Below are 23,056 nucleotides of genomic sequence, written 5' to 3'. Positions count from 1 at the left end.
CGTCTAAAAAACCATAAACCTACAAATCAATTAACATCAGAATTTACAGGTCATCTAATCACTCCCTTCTTGCGATTTTTTTTTTATTAAAAAGAATACAATTACGTCTTATTATGATTTCAGATTATTCAATGTAGTTAACAATTTTATAATAGTGATATTAAAAAGTGTATTTTGATGAAGCATACATCAAACTATTATGAGAGCGACAATCACATTTTATTGTAGTCATTTTTATAAACTTATCTTGGGACAAACATCTCAGGTATGATATTAGAGTTTTATTGACGAAACTTCCCCAACTCCACCAAAAGCAAAAAGATGAACAAATTTAACTCGGGAACAATAGTTCAACTAATAAAGTCCAATTAAGCAAAAGTTTTTCATCGTACCTTTGTCGGGAAAAAGAGGAGAGAGAAAAAAGGGAGACGTTTAAATATGAAAATATGAAACAAGTGAAAATAGTGTATGTGTCATATAACTCAAAAACTTTTTCTTGTGTCACTCTTCGGTTAGGTAGTGCTATTATTGTCCTTCTCCTATCCCTTTCTTTTTGTTTTTCCTCTCATGTCTAAGGGGAAAAAGTTTGCCCTTCTCCTCAAAAAAGTTAATAACAAACCCAATGTTTTGACACAATAAAATAACATATTTTTATAAATATAATACATCTATCGTTTTTCGAACCAGAAATGTGAAATGTCGTGGTTTGTCTCTTGAAGGGATCGGCTAGTTCAACCCATTAAGAGATAACTTACTTTCTAAAAATTACAAGTTCAGGTCTCTTACCCTTTGTTCAACTTAAAATAATAATAGAATAATAAAAATTAAGTAGGAGATGACATTTAATTTTTTCGTGATATTATTATATATCGGACGAAATCTCTATTGGAGGTTTCCAAAACCTACTTCTTTAAGTAGAGATTTTCAAAATCCAAACTTGTGAAACAAATGCTCTCATAAAAAGCATTTTGGGCACATATTCAACATCTTAAGCATGTGCTTAACAAACTCAGAGATTTAAATAGAAGATTTAGAAAGCTTAAGTTAGGGAAAATTGTATATGGGATGCAAATTTAGGATGCTTGAGTTTAGGAAAAAAGACACGCTCACGTCACAAATGCGACAAGAGAAGTAACTCTCATGATCTTCATTGCTTATTCTACGAATGCCTATGTTAACAACCAAATGTTGTAACGTTGGATTAGTCGAGGTACATAAATACTCGTAATAAAAATAAATAAATAGAAACTTAATGAACCACAACCACATATAGCATCATAAGATGATGTCATAACCAACCACTAATGGGTTCAAAGAAATTGGTAGTTGGTAAACCACTTCTACTAGCTGCAATACTTTTTAAGTATTGATCTCCCCCTACCCTTATATCAACATGAATTTGAATGGTTCCAATACTTTTTAAGTTATGTACAAACAAACTTTATTTTTTGAAGAAAACAAATCTAAAAGTAGAACACTCAATAGTGACATTAGTCAACTCAGAAATTTTACCTGGTTGCCATCTCAAAAGAAATCTTTGTAAAGCCTGATGAAGGCTTAGAAACCAGAGGTGTGAAAAGAAGAAAACCATATCACCATCTCATCTGTGAGAATCTGAGTCCCATTTTCATTACCCTGCCCTGCTCCTTCCATTGAGTACCGGCATATCGGACAAGTTCTCCGACGCTCTTCAAACCACCGATCGACACATACCTTGTGAAACTCGTGCAAGCAAGGAAGAACACTCGTTTCAATCCCTTCTTCTATACTCGACAAGCACACGCAGCAGCACATCTCCCCCTCCAACGCCTTCCCCGAGCTTGAAAGAGTGACACAATCAGGTATCCGGGACTCATCCTCCACCATCTGCCGGAGAGTTGAATCGCCACCGTGAGGAAGCAGAGTTTTTTGCTTGAGTTTCGGCCTTCCTCGGAAGCCGATGAAGTTGTAGAAGAAGAAGAACACCCTGTTGAAAACCATTTGCAATCAATGAAGAGAGTTAGAATTCAGGTTGATCTTTTTAATGGAATGAGGAAGAGATGAGAGAAAAAAAGAGGCTAATTTGGTGTTCAGGTATATTGCGTGGGTTGGAAGAGTGGTTAGATTGGTGAAGAAGAAGGATTGCATAGAGTCATGCACAAAGCGGTTGGCACCTAAACAGGAGAGTTACTCTTGACCTTTCTCATAATAAACTTCATCACATTTCAATAAGAAAATCAGTCACATTTTCTGCAGTCAATGTCTCTCTTATTGGTTGGTTTTAGGGTCGATTTTGTATTAGCTTTAACATTGGCATCAATCACCAATCTTTAGTACTTTTTAATTACCCACACTCAAAGGAAACTCACCCATCAAAAATTAATTAGACTGCCTACTACATGCCTTGACTATTGGATACAAATCAGAATCATGGTTATAAACTACAAGAAAAGACTTTCTTTTCTGAGAATTATACAGATCACCTCAAATTAGTAAAAAACATGAGATGCACCAAAAGATAAGAAAGGCGTTATATTACTCATATTCAGTACACTAAGTCAATGCCTGTAAGGAAACAAGTAGTTGCGGAGTTACCAATTCTAGCATCATTCTTCCTGTACAGTTTCGGTAGAGGAGGTCGAGGCCTTTTCTTGCTCTCTCTTTTCTGATATCTTTGAACTGCGAAGCTGAAATTTGTAACAGATGAACTTGATCCTTCCCCATGAGAGAGACACCTTTCTGGTTCCCTGGTAATATTTGGTATTAAGAACTTGAGGCTTTGGGTGGGAAGTCAGCCCGAATGGCTGGCTAGCTTCCCCCCCTTCCCTCGAAAGTTGCAATTACGAGACAAGATAATTAAAGCATAGGTCCAAACAGAAACTAGGTAACCACTGCTTTGCTCACAGAATTGATCATTAGAAAAAAAATTATACAATGATGATTAGGTTCAAAAGGTACCATTTCAAACTCAATGTGAATACCACAGTGCTTAAATACACCCAAAAGAACTAAAAAGAAGTGCATACATGCTACTAGTACTATGTACAGCCATACAGATCAATATCTTTGATCACTCTTATGAGGCTTAAAATCATTCAAAAGCCCACTGATTCTCCCTGCGAACTTCCTCCTCTTCCTCCGGTGTGAAGTCGTTCTTGATGTTAAAGGTCTTCCGGATCTCCTCTGGGGTCTTCCCCTTGATCATATCAGCAACAGTCTGGCATGTTAGGTCTAACAAGTTCTTGATGTTCAGATAATTTGCAGCCTGCAGGATAGCATAAAGAACAAATTAATAATATGGGGCAAAATCAAGAAACTATGGACAACAATAAAAAATCCCCAGGCAGCTTGAAATTTCTGAAACAAGAATATGGCTTAAATTTAGGCATATACGTGCGTTTTCAACCTAAGCAACAATCATTTGACAATATGAAACCGTGCTAACACCCCAAAAAATAAGAAATCTGAAATCATAACCACATATACAGACGTCTTTAGCATCATATCATTAATCCGAATCTCCGCAAGAAGCGCAAAAGATAAAGATACCACCACCTTTTGCATCACCAGCTTCAATCATCAAAGTGCAACGGACATGTCTCTATTGATTCATAGACACCATAGAAATTGATATTTGCATAACTACAACAGAGAACTTTAATGCTACAGAACTTTCCCTACCGATCCCTAACAGCAACCAATTGCAAACGCCGATACAGATAAAGAAGAATAAACGATTTGAAAGGAAAAGAACTCAACGCTCGACGGACAGTCATCTGCGACAAAGAAATCAAAGCGAGAGCCCTAAAAATTTCCGTTCCGAATCAAAGATTCAAAACCCTAAACAACTAAATCGCACCAAACAGGCAAACGGTACAGCGTCGATGGCTACAGAAAACAATCAGAAACATCGAAAACCGTAGAAAATCGACGAGATCTAAAGCGCGAAAAAGGAATCACCAGAATGAGATCGAAGAGAGTAGCTTGATCAACATTAACGAAGTCCCGGTCCCAGGCCTTGAGGTCTTCTTCAGAGGCGCGCGGCTCGGAGTTGGAAGCGTCGACGTGCTTGCGGCAATACTCGATGACCTTGGCCAAGATCTTGCTGGAGACGTTGGGGAGAGGGATGCCGTTATCGGCGCAATCGTCCTCGATCATGTGGCGGATGGTCTGGGACTCGAGCGCCACGGCCTCGTCGACTTCGAAAGGCTCGCCATCAGAGCTCTTGAGGATGATCTTCTTGGACGACGACATGATTGTAGAAAATCGAAGAAAAGTGAGAAATATGATTTTATGAAGATGATGGATGATGATGAAGAATGATGGAAAATTAGTTTGTACTGCACGCGCCGATCTATAAATACTTTCGGCTATTATACACTTTCGTTTTGGATATTTGGATTTTTGTGTTAAATTATAAATGCTAAATTACAACTTTAACCATAAGTTTCCAATCCGTAGAAGGAGATTTTAGGAAGATTATGTTGGTTCGGTAACAATCTCGTTTTTAGTAATAGATTATGGACCTAAGATGTATATTGAAATTTCAAAAACTCAATTTTAGTAATGTACAAAATTGAAAATTTAGAAATTTATTGGAATATTTGAAAGTATATGAACATATTAAATAACCTTGAAAATTCAATAATTAAACTTTTAATTTAACAAATTGGGTGAGTCAATAAATTTGACTAACCAAACCCTTTTTAGAGCGTATTGAGGTGGACACTTTTTATTTTTTAATACGGCATGTTAAGGAGGAAATTCGAACTCACAACCTGAGGTTATGAGATATGTGTCAATTACCGCTGAACTATGCTAGTTTTGACATATTGAGATGGAAACTTGAAACTTCAACCTAACCAAAGCAAACATTTTGAGAATACAAAGATTAAAATTAAAGATTAAAATGAACAAAATTGGAGAGAGTGAAGATTAAAATAGACGTTTTGAAAATTAAAGATCAAAATGAGCCAGAGTCAAAATTACAAGAATCAAAATAGTATTTAAATCTAAACAATACATTTACCTATAATTGATCAAATAAAATTTAGATAAGTCTAAAAATCAAAACGCGTATGAATTTGATCCCAAAATATTACCAATTTCTCCAAGGTAAAAGAAAACACTACAACAACAATACGAAACTTAAAATCGAATGGAAAAAGAATATGAACAATAATAGTTCTACAAACTGTAAATTCCAATTTTCTAGACATAACTAAACTGGAAACACTGTTAAGAGATTTAGAACAAATCTATGATACAGCTATGCAGGATGCAACGTCAACTTTACAGAGGGGGTTGGTATATAGTAATAATATAAAACATGCCAATGTAAGCTTCCAGTTACATGCCAACTAGATTTACCTGTATCCATTACATAACGCTATCATGAACCGAAACTATTCGGAACTAGGGACGAGGGACGATTGAATATGCATCGACCCCGACTGTTTTCAGGATTCCATGTATTGGGAGGGTGGAGGGCTTGTTTTGGTCTTTTCAGGACCTGCACGTTGGCTTTTTATATCAAACACCCGAGATTCTTCCAAAATTTACAGTAAGTTCAAGGTCTTATTTGCAATGTAAAAGAGAATTGTTGTTGGTGAAAGATTCGAGCAGCGAAGTACATACCATAAACCCCACGTATCTCGACTTCTCGCCATTCTTGGACCAGGGCACAGCAGCAGCACATAAGATGGGAGAGAAAGTCATCAACAAAACCTCCCTGCCAATTGCCAAACACAGATTTCAGTCAGCTCTTTATGGAGATAGTATGGCACAAATAATCTCATTGATTGACAATAATGCATACTACCGAAGCTAGTGTCTACGGTAACAATCAATGTCCGGGTTTGTAGAAGTTAAACATCTGTAAACCAAATTTGTAGCTTTTAAAGTATCTAATACTTTCAAATTGTATAAGATAAATCTCTGATTTATTAGACATCTTTTAAGTCCCTAAATAAAAGTCCAGGTCTAAACTTATAATTTATCCCATAATAAAATAGAAGGATAAAACAAGAGAAACATCCCGCTAATACACAAGTGAACTGACGATTTAGACCAATCGAGCAAAAAAGAGAACTACCGTGATGTTCAACATCTTGCGAAGCTTTCTTCTGACACAGCAAGTGTAGCAACAGCACGATAGTATCAAAGTATATGCCATCAAATCATTACATGCTTCTGCTGGTGCTGATGGTTAAGTCAAATAGACCCTTTCAAGAAAAGTTTAGGTAGGAAATATTTGTTCTAATTCTAATTCGTTATGGAAATCTGAATACAAAAAACTAACTCACATGTTTGCCTATTAGTTGCAACAGTAGCAATCCTTGAAAAAGTCCCACAAGGGTAGAACAAAGTCTTAAGACCTGGAATAGAGTAATATGATTAGTTAGCATATGACACACCAAGAAAATCTTCAGGATCTAGCATATAAATTACAAGCATAGTTATTTGATTGCATCAAGACATCGCAATTAAAGGAAGAGAACACAGTTTTTGAGCACCATCAGTCTGCTAGACTCGAGTCTCTCGGATTTAAATATTTGATAAAAGCTGAAAGCATTAGTTCAAGCACTTAAGCTTTGATGTCAAATTCATCAATTGGGTCATTTATAGAATGTAAATTATGCCAAGTCAACCAAGCACATTGCCTTTAGAACCCACCCTTCATTCAAGAGAAATCAATCTCAATAGACCTTTTAAAATTAGAAGTGAAGACTGAAGAGGATAACATACACAGAGAAGGTTCTGAACAACAATCAAGTAAGTCAGTGTGCCATTCGCCATACCGATCAGAACCTCTGGTCGAGAGCAGATCGTGTCCTGATGAAATGGAAGAACTTTTTCTGCAACCAATAAAATTAAATTAAATTAAAAAAAAAACATCAAATTCAAAGAACCATGTAGGTTGATAATATATGACACGCACACAGAAGTTGTACATGATGTAGAAATTTATGGGACAATTTGGAAGTAATGTTTAAAAACTGTGTTCTATTTTAAAATTTTAAAAATTAAAAATTAAAAGAGAAAACTCTTAACCGGAGAATTATTACAAACAGTTTCCAGAACAACAAATAGCAAAACACAGAAAAAACTTTTAGTGTCTTTGTGATTTGGAAAATTTACAGAACACTCAACTATTTAGGATCCTTGCATCTTTGAACATAAAATTAACTCCTAGGAGATCCTTAGTTTCGTAATTATGATTTTGAACCTTGTTATTGAAATGCTGAAAACAGAAAATAGCAGACCTTGAGGTTGTCCGAGTATCAGTATTCTTATAATAACTTTCATCAGATGAATGTGCATTGTTGGCATCTACGTAAGTATTTTCCACTACTTTATGGGCTTTATCAGGTGAACTCTTCTCATGAATAGAACTTGCAGCTACAGCTTCAGTGACATCTATTAAACGTTGAATAACTTCACATTCACCGACGTTCAGATGAGCTTGAGACCGCTGCAGTTCTAGCTGAAGCTTTTCATTTTCCTTTTGTAGTGCTTTGTTAAAAGGCAAGTTTGGGTAAGAACAAGAAAGAGATTTCTTCAACGCCATTGCCTCATCTTTTGAAGGTTCTGGGTTCAGAATTACTTCATGAATCCTTTTGTCATCGTCATCCAAGGTATATTCACGCTGATCCTTCTCAATATCTTCCAGTCGCTCCTGAGAATTTGAAGTTAATCAGATTCAGTTATCAAATAAGCAAGACTCCGTGCATACGAATGTCTCGAGCAAAATAAATAAATCAAACAGTCGGTACAGAGGTTCTATGAAAAAACTTGACCAATTTGGAGAAAATATCAGGAGCCGTAAGTTGAATGAACCATTCAAATTCAACTGATAAGAATACTGCAGAATTAGATTTTCCTTAGTTATTCTTCAATGACAGGTTTTAATTTCCAAAGCTTAACAAACATCCAGTAAATTTCACTTTTTTTAAGTTCCACGTTTGAAACATCATAAAAGCAAAAAACATCCAAAAACGATCAAGAAGGTCAGCATGCATAGGCCAATGCTGTGGAACTGCATCTTTCGAGACCCCATAGCACAAATAAATAATATCACTTGAGAAAAAGAATAGAATCAAATACCCTGACTCGAGCATTGTCAACAAGCGTAATCAGAGGAACAAGACGAAGGTATCTGTCAATTTCATTCTGGGCCTTTCTGAATTGGTATACAATGTTCCATCCCATGGCAAGCAGATAGAGATAGCTGCGGTCCTGGCAGCTGTTGACCAAAATGTATGATCTTCTTAAAGCCTCCTCGAGCTGCTCCAGAGGCTCCCGAGTCTCAGGATACCTCTTAAGCTCCGAGATCTTGAGCTGCTCCAGCAGGTTTCCGATCAACTTCAGATGCTGAGCAAATTGCCTGCAGTTCTTTTTGTGCATACGTGCAGTGCTCGCCGATTTCACTATCATGGAAATCAAACGAACTGCGTCTATGCCCGTAAGCTGGGCCACATTCGCTATCTCACCAAGCGTTTCCCACGAAGACATATTTGCCTCTCAAAACTCTCAATCAACCTTCAACTCCCCAACAGTCAAAAGCCCAAAGACAAAGCTTCCGGATGATCTCAACCTTAATCCGAACTCAGAATTCCTGGCGCGAATCCCAAAACAACAGAAGCGGACGAACAAATAATACGAAATTTTAAAGCACCGCCACCGACTAGATTCCAACGATGCTACAAAAGACTGAAGTAGTTCTTCAGGCGGTTGACATTCTCAAGACCTTCGACGTAAGCAACGGATCTTCAAAAGTAAAAGAAACGAAGCAATTGCCAAGGAAATCGGCACTTAAACGAAGCAAAATCAGAAGACCACGAGCAAGATCTTCAACGTCGGCGCCCAAACTCACCAGAATGCATGTCGGCTACAACCAAAAAAAAAAATACTAATCAGAAAACTACACGAAAACATCATATCACTCACAGTACTAAAAAAACCAGAAAACGAAGCCGTCTCCACTCTTTAGTATATCCTATTTCCTTCCGTCGACTCACTTTTGCAACGTAATAAACAAATGGACAGAAAAATGGAAAAAAAAAATGAAAAGGAAAACAAACTAAACTGCATTCGAATCTGTAACAAAGCATTGAAAGGTAGAATACGAAAGGTCAAAAAGCAATAAATTCCAACGCCTCGACCTGCTCTCCTCCATTACTACTTCTGTACTTCAGCTTCACAGCAATATGAGCATGAAAATATTTGTAAATAAAAAGAAAAATGCATATATTGATGAATGATGAGAATGGAGAGATTGTTTTTGTTTGATTACCGGAGGAGTGGTGAGTGGTCAGGCATTGCTTTGCGGAAAATTGTGGAGTTTCTTCTCATTCTGCTTCGTCTTCCATGTGGAAATTCGGAAAATCAGTCTTCTCTCTCTTCTCTCTCTCTAGAGTTTCGTTCGTTCTCTTTTTCAGTTTCGGTGTGGTTTGTCGGAGGTGAGAGAGAGAGGTTTCAGCAGAGCGACAACTCTCACGCCATGACAGACAAGGGAGAACGGGGAAGGAAGGGAGGGCAGTGGCCTCCATGTGAATACGATATTACCCTTATGCCCTCGTCTCATCACGGACCGTGGAAATACTAAAAATAATAATAATAATAATAATAATGGGTAAATTAATTTATTTACAGGCTGGAAAGTGGAAAGTGGACCTCCCTTGCGTCTAGTTACCTAATTTGGGGTTAAAAGCTATGGGATTAGGGCTGCACCCCATCCGTCCTAAGGTCCGAACATGAGAGACCTATAAGTCAGTATGACCAAGAGACTTTACGTTCTTTTCAACTGGAGTACTCCTTGGGGCTGTCTAATCTTGATATTAGTACTACCAAAAGAGTTCCTCGCTTTTTTCTTAAATAATTTGTAGGCTAAATTTTATACATATATTATCATTTGTTTCAAAAATACTTTTATACTTTCAAAAATTAATGTGAAAGCTTATTTGGATTGTCTACATGATTTTGGGTTGAAGTCTTCCTTTTATATTGTCAATAGAATTTGCTTTTCTATAGTTTACTCAATTTTGCTCTAATCATTTTTTTAAGTACAATATGTAGGGTTGGAGGTTTGAACTCACGACATTTGTGTCTCGATAGTTGGTTGGTCCCTAATCCCCATTCTAAAAATGATAGGTTCTTCTGTATTTTTTATTTATTTCAAATTTAATTCATGTAAATTTTCACTCGTTGTATTGTTCTAGATTCTACCGCATCAATTATTTGTTCAAAATATTAACATCAGAATTTAAACTTCAACCTTGAAAAAAATAAACGTTTTTTTTAGTACGACAAATAAAAATCGCTTGAAGTTGGCCATTTTGATCGAAATTGATCAATAATACGTTGGTTTTCAATTTTGTCATTATTTAAAAGAAAAAAAAACATGAGATTAAGAATTATGAGAATAATTATAATAATAAAAAGGCAACTGCAAAGACGCATATTCTAATTATAGTTAATGGGTTGTTAAATGAGACATTCGGCTCCCATTCTCGCTGCCACTCATCGCCCACACATGTCCACCATAATTATACCAAATTGGTTTTTTTTTTTTAATCCACTTTTTTATTTTCTAATAAAATACCGTATTTGATTATTGAATTTGATGATAGATTTCTATGTTTATAAAAAATTGATTGTTATGTTTGCAAAGAGATTGAGAAATCCAAACTTAGACTATCGTTAGGATACAAAATTGGAGGTTCGGGAACTTTTTAACTGTATATGCCAATTACCGCTGTTCGCTCTGTCAGTTTATGGACCTATTAAACACTTTTTAAAGTTTGGAGATTTATTATCAAATTTGTAATTTAATCTCAATTTTAATCCAACAAATACTTAGATGTTTGATGTTTTTTTTTTTAAAAAAAAATCAGGTGTTGACGTTAACCATTATTAAATCTTTGACAAATTCATAGAAATAGAGATATTTATTTATGTTTTTATAGAAAACAAAGATTTGTAACTCAATTAATATAATTTGTTAGTTATTATTATTATTATTATTATTTTGTATCGCCAATGACTTTTCTCTTTTAAGTTATAAGTTTTTTCCAAAGGTTGAGCTTCAATTTTTTTATAATATTTAAGATAAAACTATTAAAATAATATTTTTTGACTCTATATAGTATTTTAACATGTACATTTAAGAGTTTGACTATGATATTTATTACCATGAAGTGAGTTAATTAAGAGAATTAGGGATCTAATACACATGTATGAGTTTTCAAAATAAAAATAAAAATCCAAACTCATGATTAAGTTGCTTTAATAAAGTGTTGGTCAAAAAAAGAAAGAAAACTTTAATAAGGTGTAAAAGTTATATTTATATCTTCTCAATTATAGTTGATTACGATCTATGATTATGATTTAGGTAGTTTTTAAAAAATATTTTTAAATATTTAATTTTATTTTAGTTTAACAAATCATAATTCAGGAAAGTTTGTTGAAAAAGAGAGTTACTATATATGACCATCACTCTTATTACCATTAAACATATTGTTAGATGATATTTTTCAAGCATAATTAGGCCACATAACACAAAATTCAAAAATCAAAATAAAATATTTTATAAAGAAGTACAAAGAAAGGAGAAATTTTGATATCAAATCAAACTAGGAGTTAAACCTAAATATTATTTACCTTTGCGAAAAAAATATATATTATTCTTTTAGTTAAATTGCAAATTTGATATTTGATGTAGGTATAGTTACAATTTGATCCTGTAATTTTAAAAGTTTCAATATAATCCATATAGTTTTGGTTTAGTTTTGATTTCATTCCTATAGTTTGGTTAAATCTCACACGTAGCTTATAAATAGTATTTTGCCTACTCGAAAAATCTACATATTTCCTTTTATTTTTTTGCTCAATTATAAATCCTAATGCAATCCGTTAACACAATTATCTAAATAAAAAAACATAAACTCACGACCACATAAAAAAAATGGTCAATTTGGTAAAGACATTAAAATCATAAGAACCCAAACATTGTGAGAGGCTAGCCAATTTGTAATTTAACTTTAATTTTTTTTTTTTTTTGTTATTAAAGTGAAATTACTTGAAAAAGAATTGGAGCTAAGATTAGATTCAATTACTAAAAAAAAAAAAAAGTAAACTTGAAAATCAAGTAATTGGTAGCTTTTTATTTAAGATGGTTGAAATAAACAGTGCTGTTTGGTATTGGAAATAATGAAGCCCTAAAAGGGAGCCGCAAATTTCGGATAAGGATAGGGATATGTTTGGATATGTTATTCATGTGGGTCTGGATTTCATTCTATTCTTTGAATCTACTTCAAACAATTTCAATTATGATTAATTATTAACCTAGATTATTAGAGTTTAGGTTTAAATTCTCTTTTGATTTTCAAATCGTCTATTTTGATTTTTATACTTTTAATTTTTGTTTATTTTGGTCCATGTAATTTCAGGAAGATATCTGTACTTTAAAAAATAAACCATTTTTAGTCCATTATTTTTTATTTTTATCTCATTTATTTCCATCACATTTTTGTATACTCACTAAATTTCTTGAAATGTAATCATAAATTTGAATTAAAGGGTTCTTTTAATGTATAAAATTTGTGTTAAAGTTTCATGATACCTTTTCTAAAATTACAGGATCAAAATGAACGTTTTACAAGTACAATAACTAAAATGAACAAAAAGTCGAAAATACCAAAATCATAATAGACATCTTAAAAATAGACCAAACTAAAACAAAAAGTAGAGAGACCACAATAGAAGGCATTTTTGGTACAAATCCTAGTCTTAACTTTAAGCTTATATTTAATAAGTTTGTAGTTGAAGTGGAAGGTTTAAAAATAAAATTGTGTTGGAAATGTAAATTTAGGAAATATAAATTATTAAAGAAAATTGTGTGGAAAGCCAAAATGTATAATGAAGCCAAAATATAAATTAGGTTCATGTTCTAAAGAACCTCTTAACATATAAAATCAGTGTCATGACTCCCTTCTATAATGAAGCCAAAATGAGAAAAATAAAAAAAAATTCAACAATGTGATTTGAGATTCAAAGACAAATGTATAATATTTTAATTACTTATCAAACCAAATATGGCAGGTAGCAGGATCTTGAGCTAAGCCTTGACTAAACCTTGGAAATCTTAGTGTCATAATGTCTTTCAAATCCTCCTAGTCATTATCGACTGCAATAATTCTTGGTAAAAAGAACGTCCATGTTATGGCAATTCTACCTAGAATGTAGTGGGTTACTCCTACAACACGTCTTTGGACAATGTTCAAGATTCTCGGCTGAAAAACTAGAGCAACTTTTAATTTATATGAGTTAACTCATAATAATATACTAATTTGTATGTAGTGTTTCTATTTTCATTCATTATTTATTATTTAATGATAAAAAAGAGAAAAATATATCAAAATCAGAAGGAGATGAGAGTGAGAGATGGAAGGAAACAGTTACTCGTGACAGTTTTTAGTTTTTAGTTTTTTCCTATTTTTAATTTCCTCTCTCATTTAAAGTTTATTAGACATTAAATTATAGCTGGCAAACTTTGGTTTTTTCTTCATAGTCTCCAACCATTGTTAAAATTACAAATTTACCCCGTAATTTTCAAATTGGTGTATCATACGTCTCTAATTTTAAACAAACGTATAATAAGTCAAATTTTCTATAGGATATGTTTAATAAGTCTCTCACCTATTTGATTTTTTTTTTTAATTGAAAATTTATAGACCTATTCGACAAATTTAGATATTTATTAGACACAAAATTAAAAAATACTTCTTAAAGTTTACTAACTTTTTTGTTTTAGTAAAAAGCCAGAAACTTAATAGACGTAAAAGTAAAAAAACTTTGGAGACAAAATTTATAATTTAAATTAATAAGTTCAAACTATAGTGACCATCTACCTAGAATATTCTATAAGTTTTCTTGATAACCAAATGGAGTATGGTCAAACAGTTGTTCAGTAAAGCTAGTCGAGCTGTACGTCAATTGACTCGAACATTCATATCAATATTATAACAATAGTAATAATAATTTAACATTTATTAAACAAGTAACTTAAAAAAAGAAGTAACAATGAAATAAAATATTTGTTGGTCATAATTTCTTATAGTAGAAACGTGTATATATGTTTGGATTTGGCGATTAATTGCCTAACAAGTTCTCACATTTATATATATTTGGTAATGCGTTTTCAAAACATACAATTACACCTTTTAAATTTTGTGAAATAGTTTTGTTGTAGAATTTGGATTTCGATTACAATATAAGAAGCTTCAAATAAAACCATGTACACGCAAAAATATCGGTAAAATAGTGTGGTTCTAAGCTCAATACACTTCATTGTCGACACCGTCGAGTAGGATTCAAACCTACAACCAATTGGTTAATAGCCAACCGCTCTACCACTGAGCTACTGAGGAACAACAGAAAATTAGGTTTCATAAAATTCAATTCTCGTTCTCAACCTGTGACCAATAAGAGCTCGAGGTTTCCTTCCTAAAGATTCAAACATCTAATATTTAACACAAGACAGATGTATAATATCTTAATTAGTTCAAATATATGAGGTTTTTTTATTATAACATGTGGAGGTAGAAGATCAAGCTCATAACTTCTTGATTAGAGATATATGTCAATTACCGTCATACTGTCAGATAGATGAGTTAACTCATAATAATATACCACTTTGTATTTAATGTTTTAGCCCCGTATTTTTTAGATTAATATAAGATAGATTTCTAAATTTTGAGAAGTGTATAATAAGTCAAATTTTATATATGTATGTCTTGCACCTATTTTACCTTTTTTTTTAATTGAAATTTATGAATTTATTAGATAAATTCTTATGCTTATTAGATACAAAATTAAAAGGGTTGGCATCTAATGAATGCTTTTTAAAGTTCACTTACTTTATTTTTTGTTTTAGTAAAAGGTCATAAATTTGATAAGCATAAAACTAGAATCAATAAGTTCAAACTATGGTAGTTAACTAATTAGAATATTTTATGAGTTTCTCTAACAACCAAATGTAGTAGGGTCAAACGGAGACGGGTTGAGCTACGCGTAAGTTGATTCGAACACTCATAGATATCAAAATAACAAATAATAATAGTAATAATTTAACATATATTAAATTGGTAACTTAAAAAAAAATTGAACACATGCACAAACAGGAATATTTGTAAAAATAGTGTGGTTCTAAGACCAACACACTCCATTATCTAAATCAGATACCGAGTAAAGTTGAGCATAACAAAGAGTATGACCGTGAAAATAGAGGGAGTCTTATTTATTCCCATTAATCGTTGAATAAATTGAGGAGGTATCATATTTCAAGATCGACTCCTAAGTTAATTGACACTGAATTGATCGAGTCGACTTGAACATGGTCGGTTAGGATGATTGAGTATAGTTCAATTATGTCCTTACTTGTCTATTATCTATTAAAGCTTGGAGTGAGGTTTTTAGAAGTTAAGTTAAGGCCTAATGCTTTTTATGAGCTTAATTTAGAGATCAATTGAGTTCTCTCATGCATTGAAGGATATAAAAGTGGTTCTCATGCTGTGCCAAACATATTAATTAATTTATCAAAGACAAATGAATTAATAAAAGGGAATTATATTGAGAATATTTTAAAAAGAGTCAATGGGGAAATTTGGTGGGCATGACTAGAATTTCCACTAGGAAACAAAGCCTCATGTGAGTGGGAGTTTGGTTCAAACATCTGTAACTTTGCCTTTGCACTGAAAAAGTTGCAAAAAAATTAATGCACTAATTAATTCAATTCAATTATTTTAAACATTGTTTAGTTTAGCCTGCAAAAAGTGTAGCCTAAGTTCATCCCAACAACAAGAACAAAACAAAATGGCACTCAAACTTTTTCTCTTTAGTGCTAATTTTAACATCAAGAGAATATGCCTTTTACCTTTTTCCTTTTGGATGCTTGTGAATCTTTTGTTATATTACTAAAATATATCATATTATTGTCACCATTGTAAATACAATTACGTTGAGTTTTAGATCGTGATTTTTTTCCACTACCAATCTAATAGAAATTATATTAGATTAACAAGTCAATCCAACTTCAAAATAAAAGATGAGCCATTTTGTTTTTGGAGCAAAATTTTGTAGATTATGAATCTCATGGAAGAAGACAAGACTTGGGGAAAGTGCCAAAAAAGGGACTTGAGAAAAATGCCAATGCGTCGGCGTTGGAACTTCTCATCCATCTTTGTTTTATTTTATGGATTTTCCTTTTCATAAATTATCTCTTTTAATTTTATTACAAAAGGGGGTATATTAGAACTAATTACAAATATTAGATACATGAATCACACGAGAATGACAAGTCGAAAATCACGATTTAGATATAAAGTTGTCTCCTACTTATACGATTTCATCATAATCATGTGTTTTTAATGTAAATTATGATGCTGACAGATTATCTAGCTACATGATAGCACCCAGATGTTTGACCGACACTGTCAGGAAAATCATGATGTGTTTAGTCATTAATATCATATGATTTTACGTGTTTCATGTATGCATCATTGGTTAACCTTGAACTTGAACTTGCCGTCAAAGCGATTATAGTTTAACGATAATTGGCATAGGTCTCCAATAAATAGATTGTGAGTTCGATCTCTCACCCTCCACATGTTGTACTAAAAAAGAGCGGGTAGTTACCTTTTAGATACGTTTCCAAGTTTGCATGCTATTTTACTCCACCTTTGATTGCTCGTCCTTTCACTGTCGTCACTTCTCCTCCTTCACACTTCGTTTCTACCTTCTTCATTTGTTTCTCTTTTTTTTTCCTTTTTTTTTTTTTAGTATAATAAATAAGTGGTCAGATACAGTTGTCAATTAACTCACACTGGTTTCATTTATTTCTCTCTTATTCTAAATATCAAACATTTCAGTCCTCCTCAACACATGAACTCATCCAAAGTGGGGTCCAAATTACCTAATTGTCCCTCTCATAATCAACTATTTACATCCAGCCCAACAACAACAGAAATTATAGGAACTGTTGGGTCCTTTAGTATATGGCCCATTTGTTGAGCCCAAAAGCTTACATTCAAAGAGCACCCGTTTTTCTCTCTCTCTTTTTCTGTAGCATTTGACTAACCAAGATCAAGTACTAGAGAAGAGTGATAAGACACTCTCTAATCTCTCCTCGGTTAAGTCTGTAGGTATTTGTACTAATATATGGAGATTCAGTCTGTTCTCTTCAAGTTAAGCAAGTAGTTCATATTTCCTATGGCGATACCTCAAATTAAAAATTAATAGCGTTTATCATGTCTGGCATCGCGTTGAGTTCTCAGTTCTAAATGGAGAAGGCGCTAAGGATTGTTCAATAACAGTCTTGAAAACATAACTTGATTATATTTTTTTTGAAGTTGTTGTTCTCTTATCCACAATAACTGAAATCTTCATGGATTGACCTAGTGATCAATAAAGGTCAATGAAAAAGCAGAGGTTTCACAAGGAATGAGTTCAACCATATTACCTTTCCTAAGATTTAATAACTTATGAATTTTCTTAACAACAAGATGGAGTAAGATTCTTTTTCAAACAAAAATAAAGTAGAATTGTCTAGTTGATACTAGGCGGAATGCATGCAAGCTGACGTAAACACTCATGAATACTTGTTAAGAAAAGAGAGGAAATTTTGAAGTTTTGGTAGACTCAAAAATGAGAAGGAAGGCAGAAATACCAACCGGTGCCTATTCACTCGTAGTACCTATATTTTGAAGTTTGGTGACATTTGTAAAATGATTAGCCAAGTCGAACTACGTAAATGTACTTTATCTACTGGCTACAAGTAGGTGGCATTATAAGCAAGATTTATATTGAAAAAGCAAATTAGTTTGTTCTGGATTGTAGGTGACAAGCTGTGAAGGATTTTTCTGGAAATTTTTGAACCCCATATGAACCCACAACCTGTATATATATATAATTTACTATATGTATTCATTCGTACTATTACGAACGAATACAATGCTTATGACCAAAAGAACGAACAAATGATCTTGTAGACAATTATGACCAATGAAGGCATTTGCATTTGTAACCTCATGAATGTTCAAATAATTCATTTAGACAATTTAAAAGCTCAAGAATCAAAATGAAACTTTTGAGACAATAATCAAAATGAAGCTTTTGAGACAATAAGAACTTAATTATAACTCAGCTTTTCTTTTCCCCTCACCAGTTATTCAACATAAACATTGATCTCAACTTCTCAAGTCTCGTCAGAGCAAAATCTCATGAAGATTACTATGTATATATATTCTAGGGCAACAAACAATGCCCATGTTGTCATATAGTCGGACAAATTTCAGGAAAAACAGAGACGGATTTTTAAGGTTAAAATGTCCAAGTTCTAGATTATCTCAGACAACTATTATGTAGATACAACCTGGAAAATACATATTCCTGATCAAGTTATTATCCTCCATGCAATGTGGATATGAACACTACCACGTCCTTCTCTTCCAATGGTGTGTCAAGCTGCCCACTAAGTTCCCAATCACAATCATTTACAAGCACCAGAACACCAGGTCTCCTGCAGGAAATTTAAAACCGTTACACCGTTTAGCTAACAACTTAGATCTCATTTGATAACTAGTTTGTTTTTTGTTTTCTGTTTTTAGAACTAAGCTTATAAACACTACTACGGCCTATGTGTTTCTTCGTTTTGTCATCTACCTTCAAAACAAGTTTTCAAAATCTAAGCCGAAATTTGAAAACTCAAACAAATAATTTTAAAACTTTGTTGTTTTTTAAATTTCGTGGTGAAAAATATACCAAATTCTTCATAAATGTAGTCTTCATAACTATATGTATATCTTATCTTCAAACTTGTTTAACAATACAAAAGAGAGAGAAAAATAATGAGATGTTCCTTTTACTTACACAGTGTCGCCTTTCATAAACATTTCTGGTCGCTCCTTGATCAGATTAGTACGAACCCAAGAGAGCAAATCTTTCATGATTAACTGAGATGCATTTTAAAAAAAAACACATGAGACTCACTTGATAAACGACATCCAGTAGGATATTTCATTAATTTGTTGGAAATAATAGCTTACTTTTCCTGCTCCATTTTCAGGATCGATACTGACATTATGAATCTTCACAGAGTTGCATAGGAGCTCCAATCCCCCACTGCATTTAAAGGCTAATACTATTGTCATGTCCATCCTATGGATGGTAGCTGGAAAAACAAAACCTAACAAATGACATACTTAGTAAATGTATCTTTAATGGTAATTTTTCCCCTTTCACCCTTTACACTGAAAAAAAAATTCAATTAAGATGCAACCTAGAAGCATATGAAAGTATCTGTGAGGCCCCAAATAAGCAGACCTATATGAGGAAGGGAAACAGGGAGAACTCTTCCCCTCCTGACAGTTAGCCGTTTTTAGCAAGTTGACCTTTTATATTTTGTTAGTTGAGAAGTTAGTATTTATTTTGCGTCTTAGGTCAGTGGGGGGTATGTTTTTGGATCTTGCAAAAGTCTGGTCTTGACTTGAAGGGAGAGTACCAGCCTCCTCAAATAGGCTGGAGTCTCTTGTTGTGATCGAACTTATTCTGGATATCAAAACATGAGGAAGATTCCTCACAAATTGGTATCAGAGCAAGTTCATCCTCATCCTGGACAACCCAAGCAAGATAGCTAAAAAGAAACAACTGGAGGAAAGGTGTGAGTCCACCAAGGAGGTCTGTGGCATCAAGGAGGCACGGTTGCTCATCAACTCTCAAATGGAGGAACAGAAGAGGGCGAGCAAGGGTCGTAGAAGGCACTAGAGTTGTTCATCGCAAAAGTTACTCAAGGAAGGAGCCCATGTTGAGAGCATGTCAACAACGAAGGGTCCACCGTGAAAAGGAAGAAACCGGAAGATGGTCAGGAACGACAAGAGGAGTCCTAATCCTACCCGAAGAAAGCAGGTGAACACAACTTGGATCGCAACAAGTTCAAAAAGGTAGAGATGCCCATTTTCACAGGGGAAGATCCAGTTTGGTGGCTTTTTCGTGCTGAAACGTATTACGATATTCACCGCCTAACAAAATCCGAGAAGACGACCATTTCAGTGATCAGCCTTGACAGCATTGCTCCAGTCTGGTACTGGCGGACAAACAACCGATAGCAATTTACCAATTGGAACAATCTAAAGCCAAGGATTTTTTAACGATTCAGTCCCTTGAAGGAGGGAAACCTGCTTGCGCGTTTCACCCTGGGAAAAAGAGATAGGTCTCTAGATAAACTTAAGGAACACATCAATCAATCTTGAAATCAAGTAAAGAAGTTTGCAGATCGCCATTGCAGGAAAGTGGAATTTGAAGTGGGTGAAAAGGTCTACCTAAAGCTGAGGGCTTGAGGCCTTATAGACAAAGACCCCTAGCCAAGCGCTGCAATGAGAAGCTAACTCCCATTTTTCAATCCCTACAACATCATAGAACACATAGGCAAGGTAGCTTACAAGCCAGCACTATCAGAGGATACTTCAATTCACTCAGTACTCCATGTCTCCCAATTTAAGAAGGTCGTTGGAGACACCACAACAGTCTTTCCTATCGTGCCAAATCTAACAGTGGACTTCGAGTGGGTGATTGAACACACGTCTTTGCAACACGATCGAATGAGAGCACGGGAGAATTGGAGGTCCTAGTTCAGTGGAAGAATATGGATGAAGGCGAGGCTACTTGGGAGAATGTAGCATATTTTCAGTGACAATTCCCATATTTCCACCTTGAGGACAAGATGTCTTTGAAACAGGGGTGATGTGAGGCCCCTGATTAAGCAGACCTATATGAGTAAGCAAAACAGGGGGAGAGCGGTTTTTAGCAAGTTAACCTTTATCTTTTGTTGGTCGGGAAGTTAGTATTTATTTTGTGTCTTAAGTTAGTGGGGGTATGATTTTGGATCATGTAAAGTCTAGTCTTGACTTGTGGGGAGAGTACCAACCCTCTCCAATAGACCGGAGTATCTTGTTGAAATCGAACTTGTTTTGGATATCAAAATGTGAGGGAGAATCTTCACAGTATCATTCCAAATATTGTGATAGAACCTCGATTCTGTTATTTACAATCAGAGAGGAATTAAAGGGTCAAAGAAGATTTTGAGAGCTTCCTATTCTCTTCACACTAACTCTTTCCCAAAACTAGCAAAAAGATACCCTGCCCTCATCCCCCGAGCCAAAATATACCCTATACTACTAAGTCCTATATTTGCCCATCTAACTAACTTGCACCCTACTGCTCTAACAACAGAATTTCCTCACAACCCACATACATCAGCTGCTATCCCCCTCGTCCTCTCTTTCTAGAATATATTTGGGGCCTATCATATTTGCAGAAGAAGCTACTCAAGATACTGCCACAGTTTTTTCCTTCCCTTTTTTTTTTTTTTGGTTTTAGTGGGAGGAGGAAATAGAGGGTATTGATGGAAAAAAAATTGCAAGCACTGTCGACAGTACATGAGACCAAAAGTTGCCACCAAACGCTGGTGGTATGGAATTGTTGAAACAACAAATGCGATTATTTCTTTCAATTATATAATGGTTGTATCAAATACTACACATGATTCAAATTCGACGACGATCATGAATCAACTTTAGAGAAGTGACAAGGTTCTAGCGTTATGATCTATCAAATCCATTGAAGTAACAATTGATCATAGTTTAGAAAGTTGAGCATGCTTCAAAAAATATGTTAATCAAATGAATAAAATCATAATGCTTTCAAAATGGAGACAAGGAAGCAACTGAATGTTCAAGCAAAATTTTCAGTGAGTTCCAATATGATTACCGAGCTGCAAATTGTAAATTATAGCACTACTAAACAATAAAAGAATATCCAATAGTCGATCTTTTACTCCCTTCAGAGCCAGCCCACGAAAAATATCCCGCCAACAGCAATATCTCGTTAATAAATACAAACCTAAAGTTCATGGACTTAAGAGTTCGCTCAAATTCAGAAAAAACAATTCAAGTTTATGATCTGGGCAATACATGAAAAACGAAAGAATGCGACAACTGATTTTCCGGGAAATCAGAATTTATTTAAATTCTAAGTTCCAGTATCACTAATTTTTCCACTTATCTCACTAAACAAACAACCACAAGCAACTGGGAAATTTTTCTTCCAACTAAAATTCAACAGGCAACGTGAACATAAAATCTAGAGATAGAGAGTTACCCGAATTCAAGAGTAAGATGCATTTTCAATTTCGTCCCGCGAAACCCCAAAACCCTAGAGAGAAGACAAAATGTCGGATATTGGGTTCAAATAAATGACCTATTTTGGAAGTACAAAATTAGAATCTGATTATTTTGTAAAAAGGACGCTTCTTTTGTGGAAATATCAATATCAAAAATTGTTTTTACACTCACCATTTTAATAAGATAATTTGTGCTGCTACCGGTAGCAGATTTTAAGATTCTCAATTTAAAAAAATGTCCAAACTTTTTGTAATATATTTCCGTGATCAGATACCAGTTAAATATTTATTTCAATCTAAAATATTATTAACTAATTTATAAACATAAATACTATAAAGTTTGTACCATTATTCTATCATATAATTTATAATATATTAAATTTTACCTATTTTAATGTTAACAAGAATGAGATTAAGTTTATTATATTTATCAAAATTTTTATCCTTTTGAATATAATTATGCATTTTAAATTTTAAGATTCAAAATATGAAAACAATGAAATTAAAAAAGATATTGTTTCCATAATTTACACTGTTGAATCGTTGAATGCAAAAATAATTTTCAATTAATTTAGTAAATCTGAAAGCAAGAAATATAGTCCGGATTGTCAATCAAACAAGTCCGTAATTAACTTGTTTATGTTAGATGTATGATTGTGAACTTTACTGACGTTAAGATATAGTGACTCAATCGAGGTGACGATCTGCATAGAGAGTTCACCGACGTTCGATGGAAAAGTAATTTGTATCACTGTCGTTCGTGAATGATCGTCGTGTGAGTCGTCGGAGTTCGTCGACGTGCTGCCTCTTCTTGTGCCACTTGGTTGCAAGAGAGGAAGGGAT

At 33.9% G+C, this 23,056-nt stretch overlaps 4 protein-coding genes across 6 annotated transcripts; all 4 read right to left on the bottom strand.

The window, feature by feature from the left end:
* Positions 1-1,118: 1,118 nt before the first annotated feature.
* Positions 1,119-2,507, bottom strand: LOC111014786 (E3 ubiquitin-protein ligase SDIR1). The gene has a single exon (XM_088118636.1). The coding sequence runs from the start codon at positions 1,978-1,980 to the stop codon at positions 1,558-1,560; it is 423 nt and encodes a 140-aa protein (XP_087974762.1). The 5' UTR covers positions 1,981-2,507; the 3' UTR covers positions 1,119-1,557.
* A 353-nt stretch (positions 2,508-2,860) lies between these two features.
* LOC111014883 (SKP1-like protein 1A) lies at positions 2,861-4,327 on the bottom strand. The gene is made up of 2 exons (XM_022289744.2): positions 3,940-4,327; positions 2,861-3,244 (listed from the first exon to the last, which is right to left on the bottom strand). The coding sequence occupies exons 1-2, from the start codon at positions 4,231-4,233 to the stop codon at positions 3,071-3,073; spliced, it is 468 nt and encodes a 155-aa protein (XP_022145436.1). The 5' UTR covers positions 4,234-4,327; the 3' UTR covers positions 2,861-3,070.
* Positions 4,328-5,108: 781 nt separating this feature from the next.
* LOC111014822 (protein MID1-COMPLEMENTING ACTIVITY 1) lies at positions 5,109-9,544 on the bottom strand. Of its 2 annotated transcripts, XM_022289649.2 has the most exons (8): positions 9,275-9,541; positions 8,086-8,869; positions 7,245-7,657; positions 6,727-6,836; positions 6,285-6,356; positions 6,074-6,180; positions 5,617-5,710; positions 5,109-5,491 (listed from the first exon to the last, which is right to left on the bottom strand). In XM_022289649.2, the coding sequence occupies exons 2-8, from the start codon at positions 8,491-8,493 to the stop codon at positions 5,439-5,441; spliced, it is 1,257 nt and encodes a 418-aa protein (XP_022145341.1). In that variant the 5' UTR covers positions 8,494-8,869; positions 9,275-9,541; the 3' UTR covers positions 5,109-5,438. The 2 variants fall into 2 exon arrangements, with proteins under 2 accessions (XP_022145341.1, XP_022145342.1); XM_022289650.2 differs by lacking the exons at positions 5,109-5,491; positions 5,617-5,710 and having other exon boundaries at positions 6,074-6,203; positions 9,275-9,544.
* An 8,711-nt stretch (positions 9,545-18,255) lies between these two features.
* LOC111014914 (ubiquitin-related modifier 1 homolog 2) lies at positions 18,256-22,347 on the bottom strand. 2 transcript variants are annotated; one of them, XM_022289784.2, is made up of 4 exons: positions 22,192-22,347; positions 19,083-19,158; positions 18,907-18,989; positions 18,256-18,556 (listed from the first exon to the last, which is right to left on the bottom strand). In XM_022289784.2, the coding sequence occupies exons 1-4, from the start codon at positions 22,212-22,214 to the stop codon at positions 18,439-18,441; spliced, it is 300 nt and encodes a 99-aa protein (XP_022145476.1). In that variant the 5' UTR covers positions 22,215-22,347; the 3' UTR covers positions 18,256-18,438. The 2 variants fall into 2 exon arrangements, with proteins under 2 accessions (XP_022145476.1, XP_022145475.1); XM_022289783.2 differs by having other exon boundaries at positions 19,083-19,222; positions 22,192-22,325.
* Between the last annotated feature and the right edge of the window lie 709 nt (positions 22,348-23,056).

The sequence above is a fragment of the Momordica charantia genome, assembly GCF_013281855.1.
Source record: "Momordica charantia cultivar OHB3-1 chromosome 10 unlocalized genomic scaffold, Mcharantia_2.0 BLBB01000010.1, whole genome shotgun sequence".
In the NCBI taxonomy this organism is placed as follows: Eukaryota; Viridiplantae; Streptophyta; class Magnoliopsida; order Cucurbitales; family Cucurbitaceae; genus Momordica; species Momordica charantia.
Note: the sequence above shows the minus strand (reverse complement) of the source record. Positions and strands in the feature narration are given on the sequence as shown.

Coding starts and splice junctions, on each gene's coding strand:
- LOC111014786 (XM_088118636.1), bottom strand. CDS start 1,980: ATGGTTTTCAACAGGGTGTTCTTCTTCTTCTACAACTTCATCGGCTTC.
- LOC111014883 (XM_022289744.2), bottom strand. CDS start 4,233: ATGTCGTCGTCCAAGAAGATCATCCTCAAGAGCTCTGATGGCGAGCCT. Junction 3,245..3,939: donor CTCTCTTCGATCTCATTCTG/GTGATTCCTTTT, acceptor GCTATCCTGCAG/GCTGCAAATTATCTGAACAT.
- LOC111014822 (XM_022289649.2), bottom strand. CDS start 8,493: ATGTCTTCGTGGGAAACGCTTGGTGAGATAGCGAATGTGGCCCAGCTT. Junction 6,837..7,244: donor GATACTCGGACAACCTCAAG/GTCTGCTATTTT, acceptor TATTGGTTGCAG/AAAAAGTTCTTCCATTTCAT. Junction 5,711..6,073: donor GCAAGATGTTGAACATCACG/GTAGTTCTCTTT, acceptor GGCAATTGGCAG/GGAGGTTTTGTTGATGACTT.
- LOC111014914 (XM_022289783.2), bottom strand. CDS start 19,193: ATGGACATGACAATAGTATTAGCCTTTAAATGCAGTGGGGGATTGGAG. Junction 18,990..19,082: donor CTGAAAATGGAGCAGGAAAA/GTAAGCTATTAT, acceptor AATGCATCTCAG/TTAATCATGAAAGATTTGCT. Junction 18,557..18,906: donor TTTATGAAAGGCGACACTGT/GTAAGTAAAAGG, acceptor AATTTCCTGCAG/GAGACCTGGTGTTCTGGTGC.